This window comes from Nipponia nippon, unplaced genomic scaffold (assembly GCF_047370975.1).
Source record: "Nipponia nippon isolate SJK-2023a ecotype South Korea unplaced genomic scaffold, ASM4737097v1 scaffold_1, whole genome shotgun sequence".
NCBI classification, from domain to species: Eukaryota; Metazoa; Chordata; class Aves; order Pelecaniformes; family Threskiornithidae; genus Nipponia; species Nipponia nippon.
In genome coordinates this window covers 151,087,963-151,112,546 of record NW_028262290.1, presented here as the reverse complement: position 1 = coordinate 151,112,546, position 24,584 = coordinate 151,087,963, and the positions used below count along the sequence as shown (strand labels likewise).

The 24,584-nt window shown below is 38.2% G+C and overlaps 1 protein-coding gene across 3 annotated transcripts in view; it reads right to left on the bottom strand.

Annotated features, from left to right (window-relative positions):
* Window positions 1-3,643: 3,643 nt before the first annotated feature.
* Window positions 3,644-24,584, bottom strand: part of ZEB1 (zinc finger E-box binding homeobox 1) — a 127,545-nt gene continuing 106,604 nt past the window's right edge. For all 3 annotated transcript variants that reach the window (XM_087778030.1, XM_087778012.1, XM_087778020.1), the window contains exons 4-9: window positions 24,068-24,229; window positions 20,752-20,954; window positions 13,197-13,302; window positions 9,861-11,671; window positions 8,115-8,295; window positions 3,644-6,146 (exon numbers count right to left, since the gene is read on the bottom strand). In XM_087778030.1, coding sequence (XP_087634156.1) covers window positions 5,578-6,146; window positions 8,115-8,295; window positions 9,861-11,671; window positions 13,197-13,302; window positions 20,752-20,954; window positions 24,068-24,229 — 3,032 coding nt within the window. In that variant the 3' untranslated portion in view covers window positions 3,644-5,577. The remainder of the gene's footprint in view (window positions 6,147-8,114; window positions 8,296-9,860; window positions 11,672-13,196; window positions 13,303-20,751; window positions 20,955-24,067; window positions 24,230-24,584) is intronic.

Genomic DNA, 24,584 nt, shown 5'->3' with positions numbered 1-24,584 from the left:
AAGAGATTTTTTTTTTGAAGCAATGAAATAGATCATAATATATTGTTTCTCCTAGAGACAACATATATACAATGTGTATGATAGGCATAATACACACAATAGAGAAGACTGTGTGACAGATTAGTGACCAGAGGTCATGAAAGAGCAGAAGGATAAAACAAAAGTTGTGAATATTTCATCACTTTTAAGAGTTAAATTGATCATGATAACCTTTTTGTATTCATTTTTTTTGTGAAAATCAGGCGGCAAATATCATTCGAACAACTGCCCAAGAAAAACATGAACAATAAATCATAAAATACAGACTCAAAAGATACTCTAATATTGAATTTCTATTATGAAATTTAGAGATTATTCTAGTGACAATTAAACAAGCTATTCTGCCAAGGAAAGAGAAAAAAAATACTTTTGTGTTTAAGTACCAGAATGTGAATTGCAAAACATACAACAAAATCTCCATCCAAGCAAAGAATTGTGCATGGACTTATACACTGGCAGTAAATAAATTTAAAAGAACACCCTTTCAAGAGGTGCTCAGGACAGCACGTATTAAGCTTTTTCCTCTCTCCTCCTCCTCTGCTTAAAAGCCATCCTCTACCTTCACCACAGCCTCGACGAGCAAAATGGACTTTTCTCATCCTCAAATCATTACCTTCACCTCTAATGGTCTTCTGTACACTAGAAAGTATTTTCATTTCTCCACTGTAGACTTCTCTGTTGCTTTGGAGTGTGAACTCCTGATCTTTCATCACTGATGATAAAAGCCCCAATGCAGCATGTTGCTGTGGCAAAAACTGTGCTTTTAGTAGTGTCATATTGTCTCTCTTGTAAATGGCTTTGCTTTCAAATTGCCACTCATGCTTGTGGCCACCACCATCCCAGGCACACTTTGTCACTACAAATATCAATAAAGTGCCGCTTGTACAGCCACTGACTGCGGGATTACCTGCAATAATTGCATTAGAATAATTTTACTCAAAAGTGCGAACACACCACTGGTTGCCAGTTTAAGCAATTTTTACTCAATCTGTCTGAAGAACAGTGCCTTTTAGGGTAACTATAATGCATTCTGGGTTGATATGCCATTGTGCATTCTTCTTCTACTAAAATTTAAAATAGATACTGAAACACACTGGCACTCTGAGATTAGCCAAACTATCAAAACTTCCTGATTTCTTTTTTTAGTATCCATTAATTTATCTGATTATTTGTAATTCAATATCATTTTCAAAAAACTTTCAAGCTCATACATACAGCATTGCTGAGCATTGCTGCATTACCAATTACCCATATGGACAGGCTGCTCCAGATAACCGACAAGTAGACAGCAATGTGGCTACGGAGAGTTTGAGGGAATGCCACCAAAATCACCACTGGGATGCCATATGAAAGCTACTGAAAGAGAAGAAAGCAGTTTCTTCTCTTCAACATATCGTCTGATATTCTCGGTAGCCTCAAGTCCCTCATTCTGCTCCTGTTTGCTCAGGATCTCAGAAGGGTATTCCCCATCCCAGGGCATGAAACTTAATATTTACTTCTTCTGTAACATTCTTCCTACAGTTATTCTGTAATATTTTTCCTATTCTCAAATTACCTGATAGAAGAGGATGTACCACTGTCACAATTTTGCAACTGTAACTGATTTTGAAACATAGCAATTAATTGTATTCTGGAGTCACAAAATAGGTCAATAGCAGAACCAAAACCAGAACATCAGTCTCAGGTCAGTGCCCTGTCCCATGCTGCATTCAAAGGACACTTTTCTTTTTGTCAGTCTGGACTGGTCACTGTTCCCTGTCCATGAGCCATGCATGGCGAGCATGAGGAAGAAGCAGGCACAGAGACCAGCCTGGGCACACAGGGCAACTGATGTACTTCTCATCTTCTGACCAAAGAAGAGGTCACAGGACAGTGAAGTTTTATTAAAACTACATTTAATTTTTACTGCTGTTTTCCAACTTTTATTTATCTTGAAAGGACAGGATGCAAAGGCTTTACACTTTTGCTTTCGCTTCTTTTCATGTATGAAACTTATTCTCCTTGAAACTGCTTTGCCGTTAACTTACAGAGAAGGTCCACGTGGCTGCAGCTGGACTGCTTCTGGTACCTTGGTGGACTCCTTCACAGCGGCCCGCACAGCTATCTGTGCTGCAGGCATCTCACTGATGGGGCTGGGAATAAAGCCTGCGTCTCCTAAGCACCTCTTTGTTCCAGCTGAGTTTACTCCGCTAAAGGAAGATGCATCACAGGTTTTGTGTTTTTCAAATGGGTAATAAATGATGTTATAAGGTCACAAACATCAGAGGCACCTCTGAGCTTAACAGATGCAAAATTCAATACACCAATCCATTTTGAAGATAAAAATGTTAATAACAGTTTCATAGTCTAAGTAATGAATATAAATTTTCTCCTGAAAAACAATGACATTTCCTCATCAAAATTGCTTGGACTTTGCTCTCTATCCTATGTCTCTCTCTGTTTTATCTTGCTTCATTTCAGGTTCTAGAAATCGAAGTTACTGGGCTTTCACATGCAGCTGTCACTTCTGTGAGTAGCCTTGGATTTATTAAAATTCTTTGCTCTATTACTAAAGACAGCAAAATATTATTTCCATCCCATTTTCAACAAATGTCTCATTGGGTTTATTACTATAGCCAAGTAAGATGTTTCTGGATTATGAAAAATGTGAAAAATCTTAAAATAGTTTCAAAAATGTGTGTTTCATTACCTAGAAAAGAGCAGAGCCAGTTCTACCTGTGAGAAATCCTGAACTACCTGATCCATTCTGTTATGATAATAATGACAAGGCAACATTATTGATGCAATAGAAATGGTTACTTTTTTCAAAACAGCTTTCTCATGTTTACCTCAATGATATACCACCGCTTTAGGAGCTTAGTCCACTTAGAAGTGCAATATTTGGTATACTGTACAGCAAAATACAGACAAAGTAAACCAATTAATATATGGGATAAATCTTTTGTACATATTAATGTTGAGATAATAAGATTGACAATTATTCAAAACTTAGACATGTGAATATAAAATAACTTACATAATGTTTGTGTAAAAACCCAAAAATTAACAACCGAAATCCCCTTTTAGGGATCATTAAAGCACAGAACTTTGCTTAAAGAATAGTCTCTAAACTTTGCTTAAACTGCAAAACATTGTAAACATGCATATGTAATACAAGTTTCAAGCCTTCATACTTTACTGAAATCATATATATCTGTAATGTTGGAGCCATATCTTTGGAAAGTTCAACAGCAATATATACACCAACCTTTGCACTAGCTTATTGCTAAATCAAGAAAAGTGTTATAGACTTACTTCCTTTAAAAGCATTCTTATTGAAAGAGAGCATTAAACTGTATTAGACAGATACAAGAGAAAAAAAATAAATCACAAAACCACATGGTTCTTTTTGAAAACTCAGTTGTTCTACTAACGTTGGTAAATCAATAAACTCATGTAGCAATCCCTTTGCCTGCACACAGTCAACCCTTTCTTTCACTTACGTGCTCCTTACATACAACTGAAACTGAGTATTGACACTGAAGCAGGAACCACGTCCGAATAACAGCTCATAGAAATAATTTAAAACCATTTTCTAAATTACCAGAATAATGACAGTAAATCAGACTTGTTGACGCATTTTATTGTGAGATGGGGAGTCTGGTAAAAAACTAGAAAATGACCGTGATGTAACAAGGAACTTAAAAATGAAGTTTCAGATTTGTAACATACATACATGAATACAGGAACAAATTGGCACAAAAATGTTAAACATTGTTCCCAACACTGTTTATAAGATTATTCTATTTTGGCTTACTAAGGAAATGAGAGTTTTATGGTTAGACTAATCTCTTAATAAAACTGCAGAGCATCATGCTATTAGTCACACAGTGAATTTCAAAATTTAAGAGCTTTATATTAAAAACTGGGTAAAGGTAAAATGAATTGATTGCAATTGTAAAATTAATACATTCCCATTTTAATTCTTCTGTTCTACAGTCCAAGGCAAGTATAAATGTTAACATAACACTGTTAAATCAAATATCAATGCAAGAGAACCGATTGCATCTCTACTTTAAATCTTATCAACTTTCCACATTTTCATACTAAAATATATTATTGTATTAATACAAACTACAGTATTATACACTACACTGTGTAATAAATAAAGAAATATAAAAATAAGACACATAAATATAAAAGTTTTCTAAAACTAAAAAGGTACATATGTCAGTAAGAAGGGTATTAATACTGCCAAGTTTGAAGACATACAGTACAAAATGTTGCACAGATCTATAAACTAAAAGAAATAAAATAATACTGATAGGTAAAAATCAGCTAACATTGTTAATAAATGGGGTCCGTAATAACTAACATTTGAAAACACTTATGAGCCAGATAACATGTCATGTATGTGTCTGAAATTAAAGTAAACCAATAAAGCAATAAAGCAGATTAGAAAATTTCCCTTGTAATTATTGTAGAGAAATTCTGCAAGTCAGGTATTAACCCAAAATACCACCAAATAATTAAATAATGAAATATACCAGTGTTCTTACTTCTCTGATGGCTGAGTGTTTTTTCCCCCATGATTAGTTTAGAAGTTTGATACAAATCAACAAATGCTAGTTATTGTAGGCCACACATTGGATAAAGGCTGCTTACAGCCTTTATAATACTGATAAATGGCACTTACAGCACACAGGTCTTGCATAAGGCCAAAGGAGATACAAAGCTTCATATCATATCCTTCATATTGTTACTACATACTCAAAACACAATTACAAACACTGATTTTGACGACTTTGCTGTCCTTACCAGTATTAACACTGTTAGTCCCTGCAATCAGAACTCAACGACAATCTTTTCAACTACATTTTTAATCACATGAGTAAGAAACTTCAGTTCTTCTATCATCTGCTTTCTTAAGGCTAACAATACACTTTAAATGATAATATGCTCTACTACAACATCTAATGTCATAAATTGCTACCTTCTAGGTTGAATTTACAAAGGTAGCCCAGCACTGTTTGCAACTGCATTACAGGTTTCTGCAAAAGGGAATTTTGTAGTGCAGAAGTTCTCACATTTTAAAACTTAAGAAAATACTGAAGCGGATTTAGGAAATGTTTTACCATTAAAAAAAAAAAAAAATCATATAAATCTCTCCCAATTGTACAGCTTAAAAATTAATCAACTTAAGAACGAAAATTAATACTGATAAAACAAACAATGCCAGATGCTTGTCTAATAAATCAGGTTTCCTACAAGCTGTTAAATCTTTGCTTCCAGAGTCACTGTATTTTTCTAATCTGCTTCATGTTATAAACTTGTTCCTAACTTTGAAAACTGTGTGAAAAATTACTAAGTTTGAGGTTCAGGCACACCTGGATTTCTTTTTTTTTTCTTTTTCTTTTTTTTATATATATATTTTTTTACACAGTAGTGAACAGAAATCACAGTATGCAGGCTACTGCGTTTCCATGAAAAGCATGTATAATATAGAACGAAATTCATTACCAATTTTTTTTCCTTATAGAAAAAACTATCATTTAAGCTTTATTTGTTTTTTTCTTCTGACACCTGCCCATTATTCTGTATAACTTCTGGTTCTGCATTGCTTGCTTGATTTACAACTTCATCATTCTTGTTACCTTCAGTTTTCCTTTCTTCTTCTTCTTCTTCTTCTTCTTCTTCTTCTTCTTCTTCTTCTTCATCCTCTACATCTTGTAGTTTTCTACATTCTTTTTCTTCCTGAAGTCCTTCTACCTCTTTTTCTTCCTCCTCCTCTTCCTCTTTTTCACTGTCTTCCTCTTCTTCCCTGGTTAGACTCTCTCTCTCATCCGAGTCGATCTGTGATGGAGATGCCCCGGCCCCAGCATGCTCGTTATTGAGGACCTCCTGGCCTGTCTCCTCCTGTTCTGTGCTGTCACGCTCTTCTGCCTCTCTTTTGCAATAGGAGTAGCGATGATTCATGTGTTGAGAGTAAGACCCCGAGTGTGAAAACCGCTTTCCACATTTGTCACATTGGTAGGGTTTTTCCCCAGAATGCAGTCGCATGTGTTCGATCAAATGGTGTTTGTGTTTAAATGCTTTTTTACAGATTCCACACTCATGAGGTCTTTTACCTACAAAATAAAGCACAAACAATTGGACATCTTGTAGCTGAAGTTTTAAAGATGTATACTGTTGTTTTCATTATAAAATGCTCTTGGTGAATGTATTGGCAACAATTAATAATTTTCTTTAGCAAGACGTTCTCTTCCACATATTCTCAGCCTGGGTTTCTCACCTGAGCCCACAGGACAAGGGTGCAAGGGTACATTGTCACAATTACCAGGATAACTTGTAAGTTTTTTAGGAAAACTGAACATAGAAGGATAAACAGATTCTCAGGTGTAACTTTTAGCACAAAAAAAGTGCAAATTGTAATGTAATTAGAAAAGAAGACATTTTTCTTGCAGTAAACAGTATTTTGACTCAAAACCATTTTAACTTTTCTACGTGGATGGAAATTTAAAATCAACTAAGCTTTTATGTTGGTTTTTGTGTACCAAGTCCTTCTTCCATGTTATAGGTAAAAGGAAAATCATTCTAAAATCTAGGTTGGCACAGTTAAGTGCCTTATGTACAAAACTTGCTGACTACACATATATTAACTAGAAAAACCTGTGTTGTTTCACTTAGCTCTCTTTCTGCTGTTTCCCAGCTTTCTACTTTGTTGCGCTTATATACGTGGCACAAGCCTAGTAATGTTATTTTGATTTCAGCACTCAAAGTTGTTACGCAAAACAACTTTGCACAGTCTTAGCCCAGACATAAAAGACACACACAGGAAGACAGTAGTTTTTTGGTCACGCTATACAGGTGATCAACGCCTCCGTGTCAGCTTATGCCAAACAAACAGTGAGGTGAGTGTTGGCCTCTTCTCCAAGTAACAAGCGATAGGACAAGAGGAAATGGCCTCGGGTTGCATCAGGGCACGTTTAGACTGGATATTAGGAAAATTTTCTTCACCAAAAGGGCAGTCAGGCACTGGAACAGGCTGCCCAGGGAAGTGGTTGGGTCCCCATCCCTGTAGGTATTTAAAAGACGGGTAGACATGGTGCTCAGGGACGTGGTTTAGTAGTGGTGGGCTTGGCAGTGCTGGGTTAACGGTTGGACTCTACGATCTTAAGCATCTTTTCCAACCTAAATGATTCTGTGATTCTACGACTCTGAACACTGCACTAAATTTAAAAGTTGAATGGAAATAACAATTGTGCTATGAAAAGAAGGAGTTAAATAAGTCTCAGGACAGGAAAGGTATGAAAATAGACAGTCTTAATGAATACAACTTGAGAAACTTGATCAAGTGGTAAAGACAAAAGGGAATTTTTTATCTTTTTAATTCTATATGCGAGATGAAACTAAAACATTAATATGCAGAAATATAATATAGGCACCTAACCAATAAAAAAAAGAATTTTTTTTTTAAGACATCACAGAAGAAATAAGAGAGCACCAGTTATTAAAAAAAAGACTAAAGATACCAGAGCTGGAGCCAAAACAAACAGCTATGAGAAATTAAAAATAAAAATCAAAGCCAGAAGGGTGTTCTTTTGGGGTTAGATTCCATGCCTAATGAATGGCTGTTAACTTCAGATAATTACAAATGTGGCTCAATTTGAAAATCCTTCATGCTGGACAGATACACTGCCTTTCGTGTGAAGTATCACACACATTCATGATCCTTTTTTCTTAATTTATAATTTTAATTTTTAATTTTTCTTAATTTATAACCAGGCAAAGTAAATTAGAAGTAATACATCCTTGATTACAGGCTGTGGCTTGCAGATGATTGTTCATGAGCCAGATGGAAGAACCACCCCCCCCTTTCTATTCAGGGCTTAGGTCTTACAAATTTAAAGAAACAGAGAATTGCAGTTCTGTCAAACAAATATACAAACCATAGGTTTCTAAAGAGGGCTGAGCACAGATGACAAGAAGGACTATTACACTTCCCTACGCTTTCCAAGAACTGGATTCCAGTTGAGATTATCAGTTACACACTACCAATGAAATAATGACCTGAAACTGTTTTTTCTAGTACATACCTGTGTGTTCATACTTATGTCTTAATAACGAGCTGCTTTTCTGGAATATTTTGTCACATAAATCACAGGCATACATCCCATTTTCCGTCTTTCTCATCTTTTTCTTTGGGGGTGTTGAATCAGAATCATTTTGATCTTCTACATTCGATACTCCTTCTGAGCTAGTGTCTTGCCTTTCATCCTTAAGAAAAGTTACAAAAAAGGTTGAGTTCAATAAAAAATGTACTGATGCAGTACACAATTTATAAAATATAAGCTGAAGCTGCACTGTTATTTTCATTCAATTCTGTAAACAGCCAAACAAAATTGTTTAGACTTACAGAGTCAAAAAAATCTTCCACTGCATCACTCTGCTTTGCAGTCCCTGCCACCATACAGATGCAGAATTCTCACTGGGACTGACTTTAATCACATCCAAATTGGACTGTTGGCCAGGTCTAAGCTACATTGACACATCATGTTTTAGGGCCCATAAAATAAATGCAATGTTAGGAAGGAAAAGAAGATTACAGACCTATAAAGTACCTCAGTAAGTTGGAAGAGCAAATTCGATATCTAACTGCATTTTTCAGCTAATGTTTGTCACCCACATTTTGCTACCTTGCGGATCTTCTGGAAGTTAAGACTGTAGTTTTTGATGAAGTTTTCACAAAAAGCTATTTAAGTTATCATTTGAATTTGCATATTGACTACCCTCTTCCTCATAAAACTACCCCAAATCCTACTTACCCCAAAATTGGGAGGATTTCAAATGTTTAATTAATAAAAAGTTTTTAAAAATCATAACTGTAGTCTAAGTATTTCAAGTGAAGCTCACCTGTAAGAAGCACAGTATTTTCTACTGATATCAGCAGTATCACTACACGCAGAATTAATTTTATCATATATTATCAAATCTGAATATAAAAATGTATGTGTTAGCTACCTCAAATGTCGTATGTCTCATAAACTTCAACATAGGAGCAGCCTTCTGACTCTTCAAGGCTCCTCAGTCTCTGGCTATACAAAAGCCTGACTAAAATGCTGAAGAGCCAAATTTCTAAGTTTTAATTAGAAACACTCAGTCTTTACGCAAGCCACTTGTCTGTTCTGCTCTGTCCCTACCTCAATGTGCAGAGGTGTTTCTCAGCAGGACTGACTCCGATTAGATCTCATCTGGATGTACCCAGGGAGGAACAGGGCAGGACACAGGAATGGCAGATCACGGTAAATACCTGCCTGAATTTCAATTGAGAATACATCTGGATTTTGTTTAAAGTGCCATTGTGGTGCAGGATGAATTCAGCTACTCTGCAAGCCAAGAAAGCAGAGCAGCGGGAAGGGAGTAGCCAGAATTTCCAAATAGTTTATTTTCTGGATGCGGGGAAAGCGGAATTATGGAGCCAGCAAGAAACAGAAGCCATGGCCTTACTTTGCTTTTTGATCAGGAGAATTAAACTGTCCTTAAAACACTGAGCACTAATGTCCTAGAAGACGCTTCTGAATGACTGAACGTAGTGAAGAACTGACTTGTCCATGCACAGAACTATATAGTTTCTGTCAGTCTGGACTCAAGCTGCCTGAGCTAGCTAGCTTTGCAGAGGACTTAAAGGTAACATCTATTACCCATTAACAATCAAGCTGAATAAACCTGACAGCTTATATTTACATTTTATTTAATTTATCTTGACAGCTTTCTGTTAGCTCAGCATGCATACAGAATGAATACATCATACACAACACACAGGAATACAGGGACCGAAGTACCTGATTTCCATTGGCTTGGGTGTGTTTTGGTGGTGTTTCTTGAACTGCAGGACTAACTGTAGTAGAGTATGTATAAGCCACCTGTGGAATCAAAATGGTTTGCTTATTGGCAGCGAGAGCTCTCAAGCATGGAACACTGTTCTGGTCAGCAATGGCAACAATTGTAGGTAACTGGGCAGTGACTGTAGGTATAGCAATATTTATGGGATTGGCACTTGGTGGGATTACATTTACAATAGGATCAGAGTCTGTAATACTGTTGTCCTTTTGTGGTTCTTTTTTTGCACAAGTTAAGTTCAAAGGTTCTTCTTGGACAGAATAAACACTGTTCTGGTAAACACTAGTTATGGTAGATCTTTCCAATAGTTCTCCATGTTGCTTTGGTAGCGAAAGGTCAAGAGGTTCAATTTGTGGCTCTTCTTGTACACCCTCTGCTGTGTACGTATAACCCTGTGAATTTCTTGATGAAGAAAGGTTTAGTGGCGATGGGGGTGGCGTGCTACTGTGTGAACCATTCAGAGTTGATCCCCCTGGTAAAGTCTGAGATTTTGTTGTATTGACAGGATTTTGTGAATTATTTGTGCTGTTCTGGGGTTCACTCACATTTGTAGTTGCTGCTTGATCATCGTTATCTGTGGGGCTGCTTAATTTAACTTGTTCAGGAGAAGATGGTCCAGAAGACTGCACAGAAATTTGTCCAGCTTGCATTTTTTCAAACCACTTTTTTACCACATCCAGTGGTAGGTTTACGGAATCAGCTATTTTTGAAAGCTCTTCTGCACTCGGTTGTGCATTTAATGCATAATACGCTTTTAGGAGCGATAAAAGGTTCTTTAAAGGTGGCTGACCAGGAGATAAGTTGTTCTCCCCAGTTTCTGATGGGACAGGGGAGTCAGGCTTCTCAGCTTCTGTTCCACTGGGCTGAGGAAGCTGAGGAGGATTTTTTGTTTCATAGTGCTTTAATTCTTGAAGTGCATTAAGATCTCCTGGACAGTCATCACAAAGAAGACAAGTGCTATCATTGGTCTCTCCTTCAAAGTTCTTATCCTTCTCAGACTTCACCGTAAGATCTTCCGGTAATTTTTCATTTTTGCAACTATTTGCAGGAACAGAGTTTTCTTTTTTTAGATTTTGTGGAACAACCTGAAGTTGACTTGGCTGCTCCAGGCTGTAGTTGATGATAATTTTGGTTGTCCCATCTTGGTCAACCAAAGGAAGACTGATAGCTGAAATGAGGGAATGGCCAGCTTGTTGTATAGATGCATTGCTGATTGTTTCTTGTTCTTTGGATGCAAGATTAGCATGATTGTTTTCCAATACTTGCCTTATTACATTACCATCCACTGCCACTTTAAGTACATTTTGAATGTCACTTAAGTTGATGCTTATGGGAGACACCAGACCTACTGTTGGTAGAACAACAGCTTGCACCACACCCTGAGGAGAACTGGTTGCCTGCAATGGGCTACCACCACTAAAAACCCCATTCTGCAAAGGGGTCGAACAATTAATTCCTGAAGCAACCACTATGGGCTTGAATTCATAATCCACAGGTTCAGTTTTAATTTGGTTAACAGGAAGTTGCTCTTGCAAGGGTTTATTTTCTATCTTTTGTCGTATCTGTGGTCTTGCTGGGCTACCTGGTGATGCAGAAAGGGAAGGGGAGGAGCACTGAGACGTCTTGAGCCCTGACCGGGCTCGACCATTCACGGGCATCAAACCAATACACTTCTTACTGCTTATGTGTGAACTGTATGAACCAGAATGGGAAAAACGTTTCTTGCAGTTCGGGCACTCATATGGCTTCTCTCCTAAAGATAAAAAAAAAGAAGAAAAAAGGCATATGCAAGAGTTGACTAGGTTACAGCATAACTTCATCAAGCAATAGTAACTAGAAAAGCATACATCGAAATGACCTCTCAAAGAGCCCTAGGGAAAAAAAAAATCTTATACAATGAATTGAACAGTAAGAGTCATTATGTCATCTATAGATCTGCTCCTAGGGTCCTTTAATAAGTTTGTGATCCACTAGTAGATATAGGATAGAGTCCACACGATCATGATAAGTTCTGGTATTTCCCAGTAACTGTCTACATATCACATAGATGAGTCTATATGACACTTGCAGATTTCATTAAACTCCATTCAAGCGGTACCACTACTAACTTCAGAAGCTACATAAACTACTTCAGAATGGAAAAAAATTAGAATATGATTAACCAAAGAAAAAAATACAAATGCCATAAATGCAAGTAATAAATATATATAAGGACCTATGCACACTTTATTGTGGCAAACTCAAATACAATATATCCATATCTTCCAACAATACTCATCAGCTGAATAAAAACAGGCAAAGTTTAAAAAAAGGGAAATGAGACACATGCAGAAGACAGATGTATGTTTGCCTTCAGAGATGAATGTCAGGTTAAATTGCCAGGAAGATGCACACAACTATGCAGTCGTTGCACCCGTAGCCAGAGTTGGCTTTTCAGGGAATCTGTGCTACAGAGGAAAAGGAAAGAGCCAAAACAGCTGGCTTGATCGAAAAGTACATTGACTGAGGCTTTCTCACGCACAGGCACAGTGCCACTACCCTCTGGAAATACAATTATGTTTGCTGAGGGAGGACTTCTAGGTGAGGTGCTCTTAATTACTGTGATCATGGCTGAGCAACTGATAAGAAACGAAAAGATGGCCTAAAACCTTGTTTTCAGACTTTCTGTCAATGCGTAAATTTGAGTTAAAGAGAGAAATTGAGAATCTTCTTTAAGTGACCACATTTTACTTATTATTAAATAATAATATATATAATACTATATATTAAATTTCTTACAAATTGGAACTTTTCTTATGAATTAAAACTTTTGGAACAGTACATCACAATTCCAGACCTGTGTCCTGAGGATATTTTAACATTTTAATATGATATTTTAATAAAATCACAGCCACAGACAGTAGGAAGCATAGTTGTTATGTCCCGATTATTACCAATTAAAATTTCCTACTAAGGTTCCTAACGTGCTGAGTGGCCTGCAAACATTGAGAAAAAACAGACAAGTGAAAAAGGACCAGAAGGATGCCCCATTTCGTCTGCCACAAGTGAAGTTTTCCTGAACTGTCAGAGCTTAAGCTGCAACTGTAAATCCTCTTGAGTTATCCTACGTATTTCCTGCAGACAGCTGAAGGCTGCAATCAGTGCTTACAGAGTCCCAGAGCAAGAAAAAGGAAAACACTAGTATTTTAAATTTAGACTTACAAGACTGACATCCCATCAAAGTTATAAAGAGTAGAAATGGCAACATTAGTACATAATTTAATACTTGGTTTATTTACCACTATGGATTCTTAGGTGCTCCTTTAGGTGATGTTTATATTTAAAAGCTTTTCCACATTCAGTGCACTTGAATTTTCGATTACCACTGGACTGAGTCACATGTCTCTGTAAGAAAGAATTCGTAATTACTGCATAGGACAGCATGCTGGAAAAACATCTTGTATTTTCACATTGTAACAGAGAAAATGCAATGTAAAACCGAAAAGAATCAATTGCGATTTTAAGAGACTGAAGGTGGTATGCGTTATGCATGAAAAAGAAACAAATTAGAAGTCAGGTTAAAACTGAGCTATGTGTATCTTCTGAATAAATCTGGTACAGTAAAAAGAAAAAAAGAAAACAAACCTAAAATATATTTGCCCCTTCTCCTAACTTCAAATGAAGCTTGCACTGACATGTTACGTGAGTAAGAAGTTCCAGGATGCGTGCTAATTCTACTTGCGAAAGAAAAAAAACCAAGAAAAACCCCAAGCCCACCACCTACAGAATATGTCACGCAGGATAGAGAAACATTAAAGCATATAAAAGCCTGTTTAAAGTTTAATCAGTTGACTTGATTTTTCCATTTACATGCTTCCAGCGCTTACTGTTGGCCTTGGATTCCTCTATGTAATGATGCCACAGGATTGCTCAAGAGAAGATGGCTCAGTGACAACAAAGGCACTCTCAGTCACAATTAATTCTCAAAATAAATGCAAAAAACTAAATTAAAATAAATAGCAATATTAAGGGATTTCCCAAGTACACAACATCAAACCTCTTCACTATTTGCATTGAAGCTCTGTCGTTATTTTTGTTATATTTTGTCTTGTGAGAGCATTTATTGTAAAGCTCCAAATTATTTTTATCTTATCATCTTTATTGTTATACTAGTTAAAAAAACCCAAAAGCTAAGAAAGATGTAAGTATATGTAGTACATATGTGATATGTATATGCAAAATATATCATTTCATTACAAACTGTGTAAATCTATGAATGTGTATTTTTGAAGACAAAAATGACATATATTTTAGAAGTTGGAGCAGCCTAATTACCAAATGGAGGAATTAGAAATTTTTTGGTTCAAACAAATTGTTTATTTAAAAAAGCAGCAGCTCCTTTTTAAGTAGACCTCCCTTTGCAAAAAGATAGTCTACCACCATTTGGATGCAGCTGCAGATTTTTGGTAACCGGGGCAAGTATTTTCATAAACTCATTAATAGAGCTATTCATGGACTCTGGGGAAACAGCCTGCCTACGGGCAGGTACCACGACTCGGCTGGCGAGCGTTAACTTCCTCCGGCGTGAAGCCATGGCGGGGAGCTCCTACACCTAATTCTGGTCTACTGCGGTCGGCAGCGCTGGGAGCACATGCTCGCCGAGCGCTGAGGCTATTCCCCGAGCGCAGACATGGCAACTGGGGGCTGAGATCTGCGCTGGAGAAGGGGGATGAATAAAAAGGCAGGATGGTGTTCCTGTTCTGATTTATGCCTTTAGATCTAAAGAACCCGCAGCCATGCAGTTTGCTGGATGAAAGTCTGAGCACTCTGCTATGAGATATGCTGTCCAAATTATCAACCTTCCCTGTTCTACACCCTGTCCTCCTTTATATGATACAGATGCTAACAGAAGACAAATTGAAACAAGATAATCTAAATTGCTTTCAAGTACTCTAATTCGACAGTTCCCTTGGGATAAGCATTTGGTTAAGCTGCAGTTTTCACCTCTCAGCAGACACTGCTCCCACCCTGCTCAGGGTGGGCTCCTTCTCGCCTCCTCCCAGGCTCTGCAGTGAGGTCTCCACTCTGACTTATCCTGATTAGCACTTGACCTTTATTCCTGGGTTTGTCAGCTGTCTTTTGCTAGTCTACACAGCTTTTCAGCTTTGTTTAACTAAGTCCCTTGAAGTGATGTTCTAGATGATTGTGCCTGACTTGCTGCATTTCACTTTAATAATCCAACTTCACTGAGTCTAGAGGACCGTGTCAGGATTTACTTAAGCCTGCAGAGAATCAGTTACTGCTGTTTGACTTGAGATTATACAAGTTAAAGGATCTCAGCATATATACAGCTACTGCAGATGCGGGACTACATAAATATTCATACTAAATATCAGTGTATGTATTCAATCTGTCAGGAATGTTTCTGCTCCAGTCTTTAAAATTCAATGATCTGCTTCCAAGGCATGGAAGCCCACATTTCTCTCATCAAATTTTTAATGAGTTTTCCTGTTTTCCTGGTCATAGCTATAAGCTGCCTTGAACTTTCTGCTAGGCGGTCTTTCCATCTATTTTGCCTTACCTCCTTATATCTGTAATTCTTTATTCAGCTTTATTACTGTCTCTCCTATATATTTTTTTTTTTTTAAATCTGGGACATCCCCAGGGTTACTCTCCAGGATCTTCTTTAAAACTAACTGAGAAATCATGACTCTTCTCTAAAGTACCATCTTTGATACTCTTTCACCTTCATTTTCTCAGATTCAAATGGTTTTCCCCCTTTCAGTACTGTTAAATCCACATTTTTTTGTGCCTCTGATATGTGATACGTTTTTTAATGCATTGTGCATAACTGCTGTTTCTGCTCATTAAAGAATTAACCGCAGCATTCAAAGAATATTCCTCTGCATTCCTTTAAGGACTGAAAGAAGAAACATCAGCATTAAGGTCTGTAACTAGCCACTAATATATCCCTGCATCAAATATTTACTGTGTTTAGGACTAACATCCACTCTTGTCATATCAGAGAACTGAAACGAATTAATGGGGATCCTCAAAAGTTATTTGAAGAACAGGAATTACAGGTACATCAGTGTTTTTCAACAGCTGGTTTGACCATGGCCTTCAAGAACTGCCATTTCTCAGCAGTGTCCATGGCAATATGAAATTTTAACAGACTAGCTATGGGTGCTTTGTAGGTTGTTGAGAAGAAAAATAAAATGACTATAAGAAGCACTTACACATACTTCAACATCTTTTTTGGTGCTTCACATGTGAAAGCAGATGATACATATGCAGCATTGCCTCCTACCAACTGTTAAGCAGTGCAGGAGCAGCCAGGGGAGCCGTGAGGGCCGCTGGGGACTGGGGGAGCTGACCGAGAGCTTATGGGTCAGGATTAAAGGGAGGGTAGGTACAGGTGACATTATAATGGGGGTCTGCTACATGCCACCCAACCAGGAAGACTGAGCGGATGAGGCCCTCTATAGACAGATAGGAGCAGCCTCACTTTCACAAGCCCTGGTCCTCATGGGGGACTTCAACCACCGCGATATCTGTTGGAGGGAAAACACAGCGGGGCATAAGCAATCCGGGAGGTTCCTGGAGTGCATTGATGATAACTTCCTTCTCCGAGTGACAGAGGAGCCAACGAGGAGAGGTGCTATGCTGGACTTGTTCTCATCAACAAGGAGGGGCTGGTGGGGAATATGAAGCTCAAGGGCAGCCTTGGCTGCAGTGACCATGAAATGGTGGAGTTAGAGATTCTTACGGCACCGAGGAGGGTGCACAGCAAGCTCACTACCCGGACTTCAGCAGAGCAGACTTTGGCCTCTTCAGGGATCTGCTTGGTAGAGTACCATGGGATAAAGCCCTGGAGGGAAGAGGGGCCCAAGAAAGCTGGTCAAGGGTCACCTTCTCCAAGCTCAGGAGCGATGCATCCCAACAAAGTGAAAGTCAGGCAAAAAATACCAGGAGGCCTGCACGCATGAACAAGGAGCTCCTGGACAAACTCAAACACAAAAAGGAAGAGGGTGGAAGCAAGGACAGGCAGCCTGGGAGGAATATAGAGAAATTGTCCAAGTAGACAGGGATCAGGTTAGGAAAGCTAAAGCCCTGATAGAATTAAATCTGGCCACGGATGTCAAGGGCAATGAGAAAAGCTTCTATAGGTACGTCGGTGATAAAAGGAAGACTAGGGCAAATGTGGGCCCTCTCCATAAGGAAGCAGGAGACCTGGTTACCTGGGATATGGAGAAGGCTGAGGTACTCAATAACTTTTTTGACTCAGTCTTCACTGGCATGTGCTCTGGCCACACTGCCCAAGTCGCAGAAGGCAAAGGCAGGGACTGGGAGAATGAAGAACCGCCCACTGTAGGAGAAGATCAGGTTCGAGACCGTCTAAGGAACCTGAAGGTGCACAAGTCCATGGGACCTGATGAGATGCATCTGTGGGTCCTGAGGGAACTGGCGGATGAAGTTGCTAAGCCACTATCCATCATATTTGAGAAGTCGTGGCAGTCCGATGCAGTTCCCACTGACTGGAAAAGGGGAAACATAATGCCCATTTTTAAAAAGGGAAATAAGAAATACCCTGGGAACTACAGGCCAGTCAGTCTCACTTCTGTGCCTGGCAATATCATGGAGCAGATCCTCCTGGAAACTATGCTAAGGCACATGGAAAACAAGGAGGTGATTGGTGACAGCCAACATGGGTTCGCTAAGGGCAAATCATGCCTGACAAATTTGGTGGCCTTCTACAATGATGTTACAGCACAGGTGAATAAAGGAAGAGCAACTGATGTCATCTACCTGGATTTGTGCAAAGCATTTGACACTGTTCCACACAACATCCTTGTCTCTGAATTGGAGAGACACAGATTTGATGGATGGCCCACTTGGTGGATAAGGAATTGGCTGGATGGTCGCACTCAAAGAGTTGCGGTCAATGGCTCGATGTCCAAGTGGAGACCAGAGATGAGTGGCATTCCTCAGGGGTCAGTATTGGGACCGGCGCTGTTTAACATCTTTGCTGGTGACATGGACAGTGGGATTGAGTGCACCCTCAGCAAGTTTGCCGACGACACCAAGCTGTGTGGTGTGGTTGACACGTTGGAGGGAAGTGATGCCATCCAGAGGGACCCTGACAGGCTTGAGAGGTGGGCCTGCGCAAACCTCATGAAGTTCAACAAGGCCAAGTGCAAGGTCCTGCGCTTGGGTTGGCGCAATCCCAAGCACAAATACAGGCTGGGCAGAGAATGGATAGAGAGCAGCCCTGAGGAGAAGGACTTGGGGGTGTTGGTTGATGAGAAGCTCAACATGACCTGGCAATGTGCACTTGCAGCCCAGAAAGCCAACCGTATCCTGGCCTGCATCAAAAGAAGCGTGGCCAGCAGGCTGAAGGAGGTGATTCTGCCCCCCTACTCTGCTCTCATGAGACCCCACCTGGAGTACTGCGTTCAGCTCTGGGGCCCTCGACATAAGAAAGACATGGACCTGTTGGAGCGAGTCCAGAGGAGGGCCACGAAGATGATCAGAGGGCTGGAGCACCTCTCCTATGAAGACAGGCTGAGACCGTTGGGGTTGTTCAGCCTGGAGAAGAGAAGGCTCCAGGGAGACCTTCTAGCAGCCTTACAGTACCTGAAGGGGGCCTACAAGAAAGCTGGAGAGGCATTTTATACAAAGGCATGTAGTGATAGGACAACGGGTAATGGCTTTAAACTGAAAGAGGGTAGATTTACATTAGATACTAGGAAGAAATTCTTCACTATGAGGGTGGTGAGGCAATGGAACAGGTTGTCCAGAGAACCTGTGGATGCCCCCATCCCTGGAAGTGTTCAAGGCCAGGTTGGATGGGGCTTTGAGTAACCTGGTCTAGTGCAACGTGTCCCTGACCATGGCAGCGGGGTTGGAACTAGATGATCTTTAAGGTCCCTTCCAACCCAAACCATTCTATGATTCTATGAATAAGACACTAAATTTTGAAGATGCAGCTGTTTAAGATCCACAACCAGGAGGTCTATACTTTACTTTGAAAAAAATGTAATTTTCCATTACACAAACGATGTAATCATTTACATGCACGTGAAGCCAATTTTGAAGACACGACAACTTTGTGAAAGTAACATAAACAAATACACATTTCAAATTTACCAAAAATCTAAACTATTGTAGTTTTGATTCTGGCTATGGCTCTAGAGAAAAACCACACTTAAACGGGTGTAATATTGAGTTCCAGATACTTCATAGCAACAATGTTTATCAAATACAATTGTGCCTTCAAAAGTATAAGCCCATTAAAATATATCTGCAGGAATACAATTGAAGTTTCCCTTTGTAGCAATTCTTCTGAGATTGTTTACCCGCTTGGTATTTTTTCTCTGTTCATTCAAACTTCATGCAAATATAGCTTCTAGCCCTTTCAACTACTTTACTCTTCTGCTTTTAGGCTTCTAGCTGGAAAAATTGAAAATAAGTGTGGTAGCTCACAAAAAAGCATTATACAAAAAGCACTCATAGATTTTATAGTTACAAATATAAGATGTACATAAGATGACAGTAACTTTAATGTGGAAGTCAAGCCAATAAGAGAGCAAGACAGAAATGCATTGTTCATGGGAAATATATTTGAACAAACAAGAACTGCCGTGTCAGAATATGCTGATGAGGTTACTCCAAACCGTGTGAGACAGTAAAATCCCTGCAGCAGGATGGCCGATACTTCTTGTAACAGTTTTTCCTACTTAATTTACCCGTGAATGTAAACACTCAGGTATAAAAATGTATAATAAATTTTTAAGCCTGTTAAATTCTTGGACTTAGTGATACTCTGTAGAACAGAGATTAATACACAATGTGTAAAAAAGCGTCTCCTTTACTCTGTGTTACAGCCTTCCAGTTTAATGAAAGTTCTGTTGGTTTGGAGCTGCAAGAAATATTGAAGTACCTTTCCCTTTACCTTCTTTTCACTATTCACTGTTTTGCATCTTTCTGTGGTGTTTCTCTGCTGTTTCCTCTCTGGAGAGTATCAATCTTTTTAGTCTGTCCTCAGAAGGGAACACCTCCAAGCCTCTCTCTAAAACCTGGTGGTGGAAAATCTGCATCTTTTTTCCTTGGATAATTCCTGACTGTTTCAGTGAGTTTTCAGTTGGTTCCTGAGCCTCAGGGTGCCTCTGATAAGCTATGGAAGCATGTAATTGGGGATGGATGGTAGGAAATTGTGGGGATAACATAAGAAAAGAAAAGGAGAGAGGGGAACAGAATCTCAGGACCATAGTGATGAGATGGCTAACTCATGGAAGGCATTTCAAGGAACCATGCCCTCAGGTCAGCCCATGAACCACAGAAAACAAGCTCAGAATATCTTTAGCCTGTTTTATTGCTTCATTTAGTACTGAAACGTACCTCACAGTTCAAGCAAATGAATCAATACCGTAGTTTGTTTCTTCAAGGCAAAATTGGGTACTGTAAATTTTGAATTAGCCAAAGAGGATTTATGAAAGAAAAATGTAGGTGTTTCACTAAAGATTTGAGAATAAATTTGAGTCACGATTCCTATGTAATGTTGGACAATGAACAAGAAAAACCTAATTACCTATGAATGCAATAAAGCACTTCTGAAAACTAAAATTTAAACACAACCATACTGCCTAGATAAATAAAAGTGCAGGACTTCAGATCTCATCCTTTGACAGCTACGGAAAAGGCAGCAAGTTTAAGTGCGTGCTCCAGGACTGTGACTTCAGCGTGTAGATAATCTGATATGAACAGCTTACTTGCTCTGTATGTTTTTGCTCACATAACAAATCACAGCGTTGCTACAGAGGACGATAAATCCTTAATTCAAATGCCACTTACTTGATCTCTTCCTGATTTGTGTGATGTCATGTGGCGGTCGAGCTGCGTTCTGTACGCAAACGTGTAACTGCACAAGGAGCAACTAAAGTTATCTTCATTTTTTTCATGGCGATATTTAATATGTTCCTTCAGAGAGGTAAAACGCTTGTACCCTCGATCACAATATGGGCAAGTAAGCAGTTGGGAAAATGCATCGGGAGTTCCTACACAGGAGAGACAACACACACTATTTAAATAAATGTAAGCTCCAAACTTATTAACATCAACAAATATGCTTTACATTTACATATATGACTGTAAAAAAACATGCAGCTGCTAGAAGCTCCATCTGTTTTAGAAAAGGAATAATGGTAATTTTTTTTTTCCATAGGTATTATGTTACTAACTACTGTATGGTACAGTTGCCCCAGTGTACACTGGAGAGAGTCAGCACAATACGATCACCCAAAACCACACGTCTCCCAACAAGTCTGCTGGACTTCCCGATACAGCACTAGAGCTTCTGCACGTGTATTTCGGATTATAAAGTGGTCTGAAAATTGTGAAATATGGTTTTACGAGCTAGTAATCTTTGTAGATCTGGTTAGCTCAATCACAGGCAATCCTGAAATCCTGTTGACAAATTAATTTAAGCCTATGACTGAAACATTTAATGGTGATCCTGTTTTCAGTTCCTAAGGAATAAATAATATTTGCAAGCTTCAGAGAATAATTTTTTCTTTGTTTTTACCTACCACAGAACCATAATTGAAAAGAGAACTGAAAAAAAAGAAAAGAGTAGAAACGTGGTTTATAATTCTTGTACACAGATATGTACCTGTTAGCAGACTGAAGCTGAATATTAATTGCACAAGTCTACTTCTAAGAAGTCACCATTTATGAAGTTTAACTCCATCTCTTCTTATCAGCATATATTTATCCTCCCTATACAGTAACTTATTCTGTGCTTGAAAAATTTATTTTTTAAAGGATTGAAGAAATCTTTCTTTATAGATTGATAAAAGTATGTTTAAATAAATGTAGGGTTTGCTGTATTTGATCAAACTATCAATTTATAAGGTGTGGTATCCTCCAGTGACCGTGCTACTCTTCCATGCTTCAAGGGAAATGGGAAGGAAATTTTGCAAGGAGGCACCTACCCACTGTGCTGAGTGAGAACAGGAGAGGAAGGCGGAAGGTTATCATTTTATGCTCTGAAGCACGAGGGGCAAATTTGTATGCACTGTCATTTTAAGTTGCAGAAATATAAGCATTATTAATACTCATAAAATTAACCAGTACTTTAGAAAGTACTTCTGAATTATTTATCTTCATGACCTCTTCCATAGAGGTTATCACCATAGATTGATTATATGCTCTATAAAGTAGCAATTCATTCTGTTTGTGTGGAATTTGCTGACTTTATTTTTACTGAACATGCCATTGTTCTTGCAACAGTGGAAAAGGAAGAGTCAGATCAGTTTTCATTATTACTAAAACCCACCACCTTCTCTGTTATATAGGTTCTTTTACACTTGCTATGGTAAAAGGCAAGGTAACATTCGTATTGCACTGGTTTTTGTATTGTTCTACCCCTTTCTGCTTTTCCTGGATTAGCTGGGTTGTCCAAAAATGAACCCATCCTCACATGTGTAGACACAGTATGCTTCCCTTCAATTCTCTTTTTTCCCATCTACGATTCAATTCCCCTGACACAAAGAATACTCCATTTCAGCACAGATACAACTCAGTGGAAATGTCAGAAGCACGTTAACTTAAATTCTGTTTCCATTGGAGCAAATGGTGAAATGGCAATGGTTTCCCAAAGCCACTTAAGACTCTAATTCTCTGTCACTTCTCTTGTCCAGTCCCCCGGAGGAAGGAAGCACGTATCTTTAGTAAATATCACTATATTTTTGGCATTTTCTGTTCCAAATGATTAAAACACTGAACATTATTGTTCAGCATTGTGATTTTCAGCATACTTCCCTGTGAACTTTCTGGGATAGGTCCAATTTAAATTATTAATACAAATGTGTATTTTTAATGATTACATGGAAGTCATATTGCAAGGCTGTAAAACTAACTTGACAATCTGTGCCACTGCAACCACAGATTAAAATCTTAAATTAATTAAATTGTAATTTTTAAGATGCTACTGTTAGGCATATATCCTACTTGAATTTTGCAAAACTTGTAAAGTAAACCACAAAATATTAGTAATTCACATCCTATTTCTGTATATAAATAGGCATATACACAGTTTAAATTTCCCACATATTTTAATTTCCTTTTTTTTTTTTTTTGCTAAAATTTCTAATAACATAAAATCTCTGGAAGAGCAGAACAAAATTGTTAGCATTACCCCTTTCATTGCTCTCCCACAGATGTCAGTACAGTAATACAGCTACAATGACATTTTTTGTTCAATTACGTACATTTTTTTAGACAACTGGAACACAACAACTCCTAATCCTTTATGCATGATGTTACTTTCTTTTGAAAAATCTTAAATACTCCCATAAAGGAACACAATCTGGTTGAAACTGCAGTTGTCACAGGTTATGAAAGCTGAACACTTCAGAAAGCAACGCAGAACGCAAAAGCAATCTGAACAGGTTTTGCCTTCAAATATTTCATGATGAAGATGCCTTCAATGTTTCATGATGAAAAAATGAACAAAGTATGACTTCTCATCTCACTCAGAAGTACATCTTAAGCATGAAACTTCCTTAGACAAAAAAAGACACCTACTTAAAAATAACAACAGGTCATTATTTTTTCACATAAACATTTTCATATAAACAATGTTTCTTTTTTCTCCACTGCTGTCTTTTCAGGGGGAAAAAAAAAAAAGCCCATCAGAGACTGGCTACCTAATAAAAGAACTCCTAACTAATAGATACTTTCAGTTGTTTTGTTTAGAAACAGAAAAAGAAAAGAACCATGTTATAACTCCTCCCAAGTTATTCTTATATAAAACCGCACTATCTTGCTTCACTTCCATTATATTTAATAAATATTTGTTCTTTACTTTCATATAATGCTACTGAATGGATTTATGAAAGCTTGACTTTTTATTTCCAGTTATTGGAGATTATCATTTAGGTACCCACACAACGGAACCCCAGTGCGTGTCTTGTTTCACAAAATCAAGTAGTAATGTTTTTTGCATGATGTTCCCATCCTCTTATAATTATTTAACTAAGATTCCCGCCCCCCCTCCCCCGCAAAGTTACACGTGTATGCATTGCTGTCTTCTAAAATACAATAGAACTTTTGGGTCAAGTAGTTAGTACAATTTATTTCATAAGAACTGAACTGGTGGCATATTTACCGTTTTCATCCTGACCACTAGCTTCTGGCGTGCCTTGTCTCTGGTCCTCCTCAGGTGCTTCAGGGTAGATAACAGCTGTATCTTCTTGTTGAAGGAATTCTTCAACATTAGGGTCATGATTTTGTTCATTTTCTGCATCAGAATCACATTCATCTTCTTTTACTAAGAGTGAAAACCAAGATACAAGATATGAAATGAAGAGTTTAAAAAGAACACAAATGAGATTCAGTAATTCACATTGCCAAATCACCCTCTACCCAAGGATTTCAAAACTCTTTACAAATACTAGTATAGGTCAAGCCCTTTAAGGTGCAGGAATATGCCAAGTTTTAAAACAGAGAACCAGTGGCATAATGACATTTAAAAATTTAACTAAAAAACTCAGTTTGCCTCGTCAAGTCAGTGCATTTTTATCATTTTAGATTTAGCTGTTCCCCTCAACTTCCCCAAAAATCGTAAATGCAACATTAATTATGATTTAGTCCATGTAGTTTGAAGGCCAGCTAACCGTCTTGGC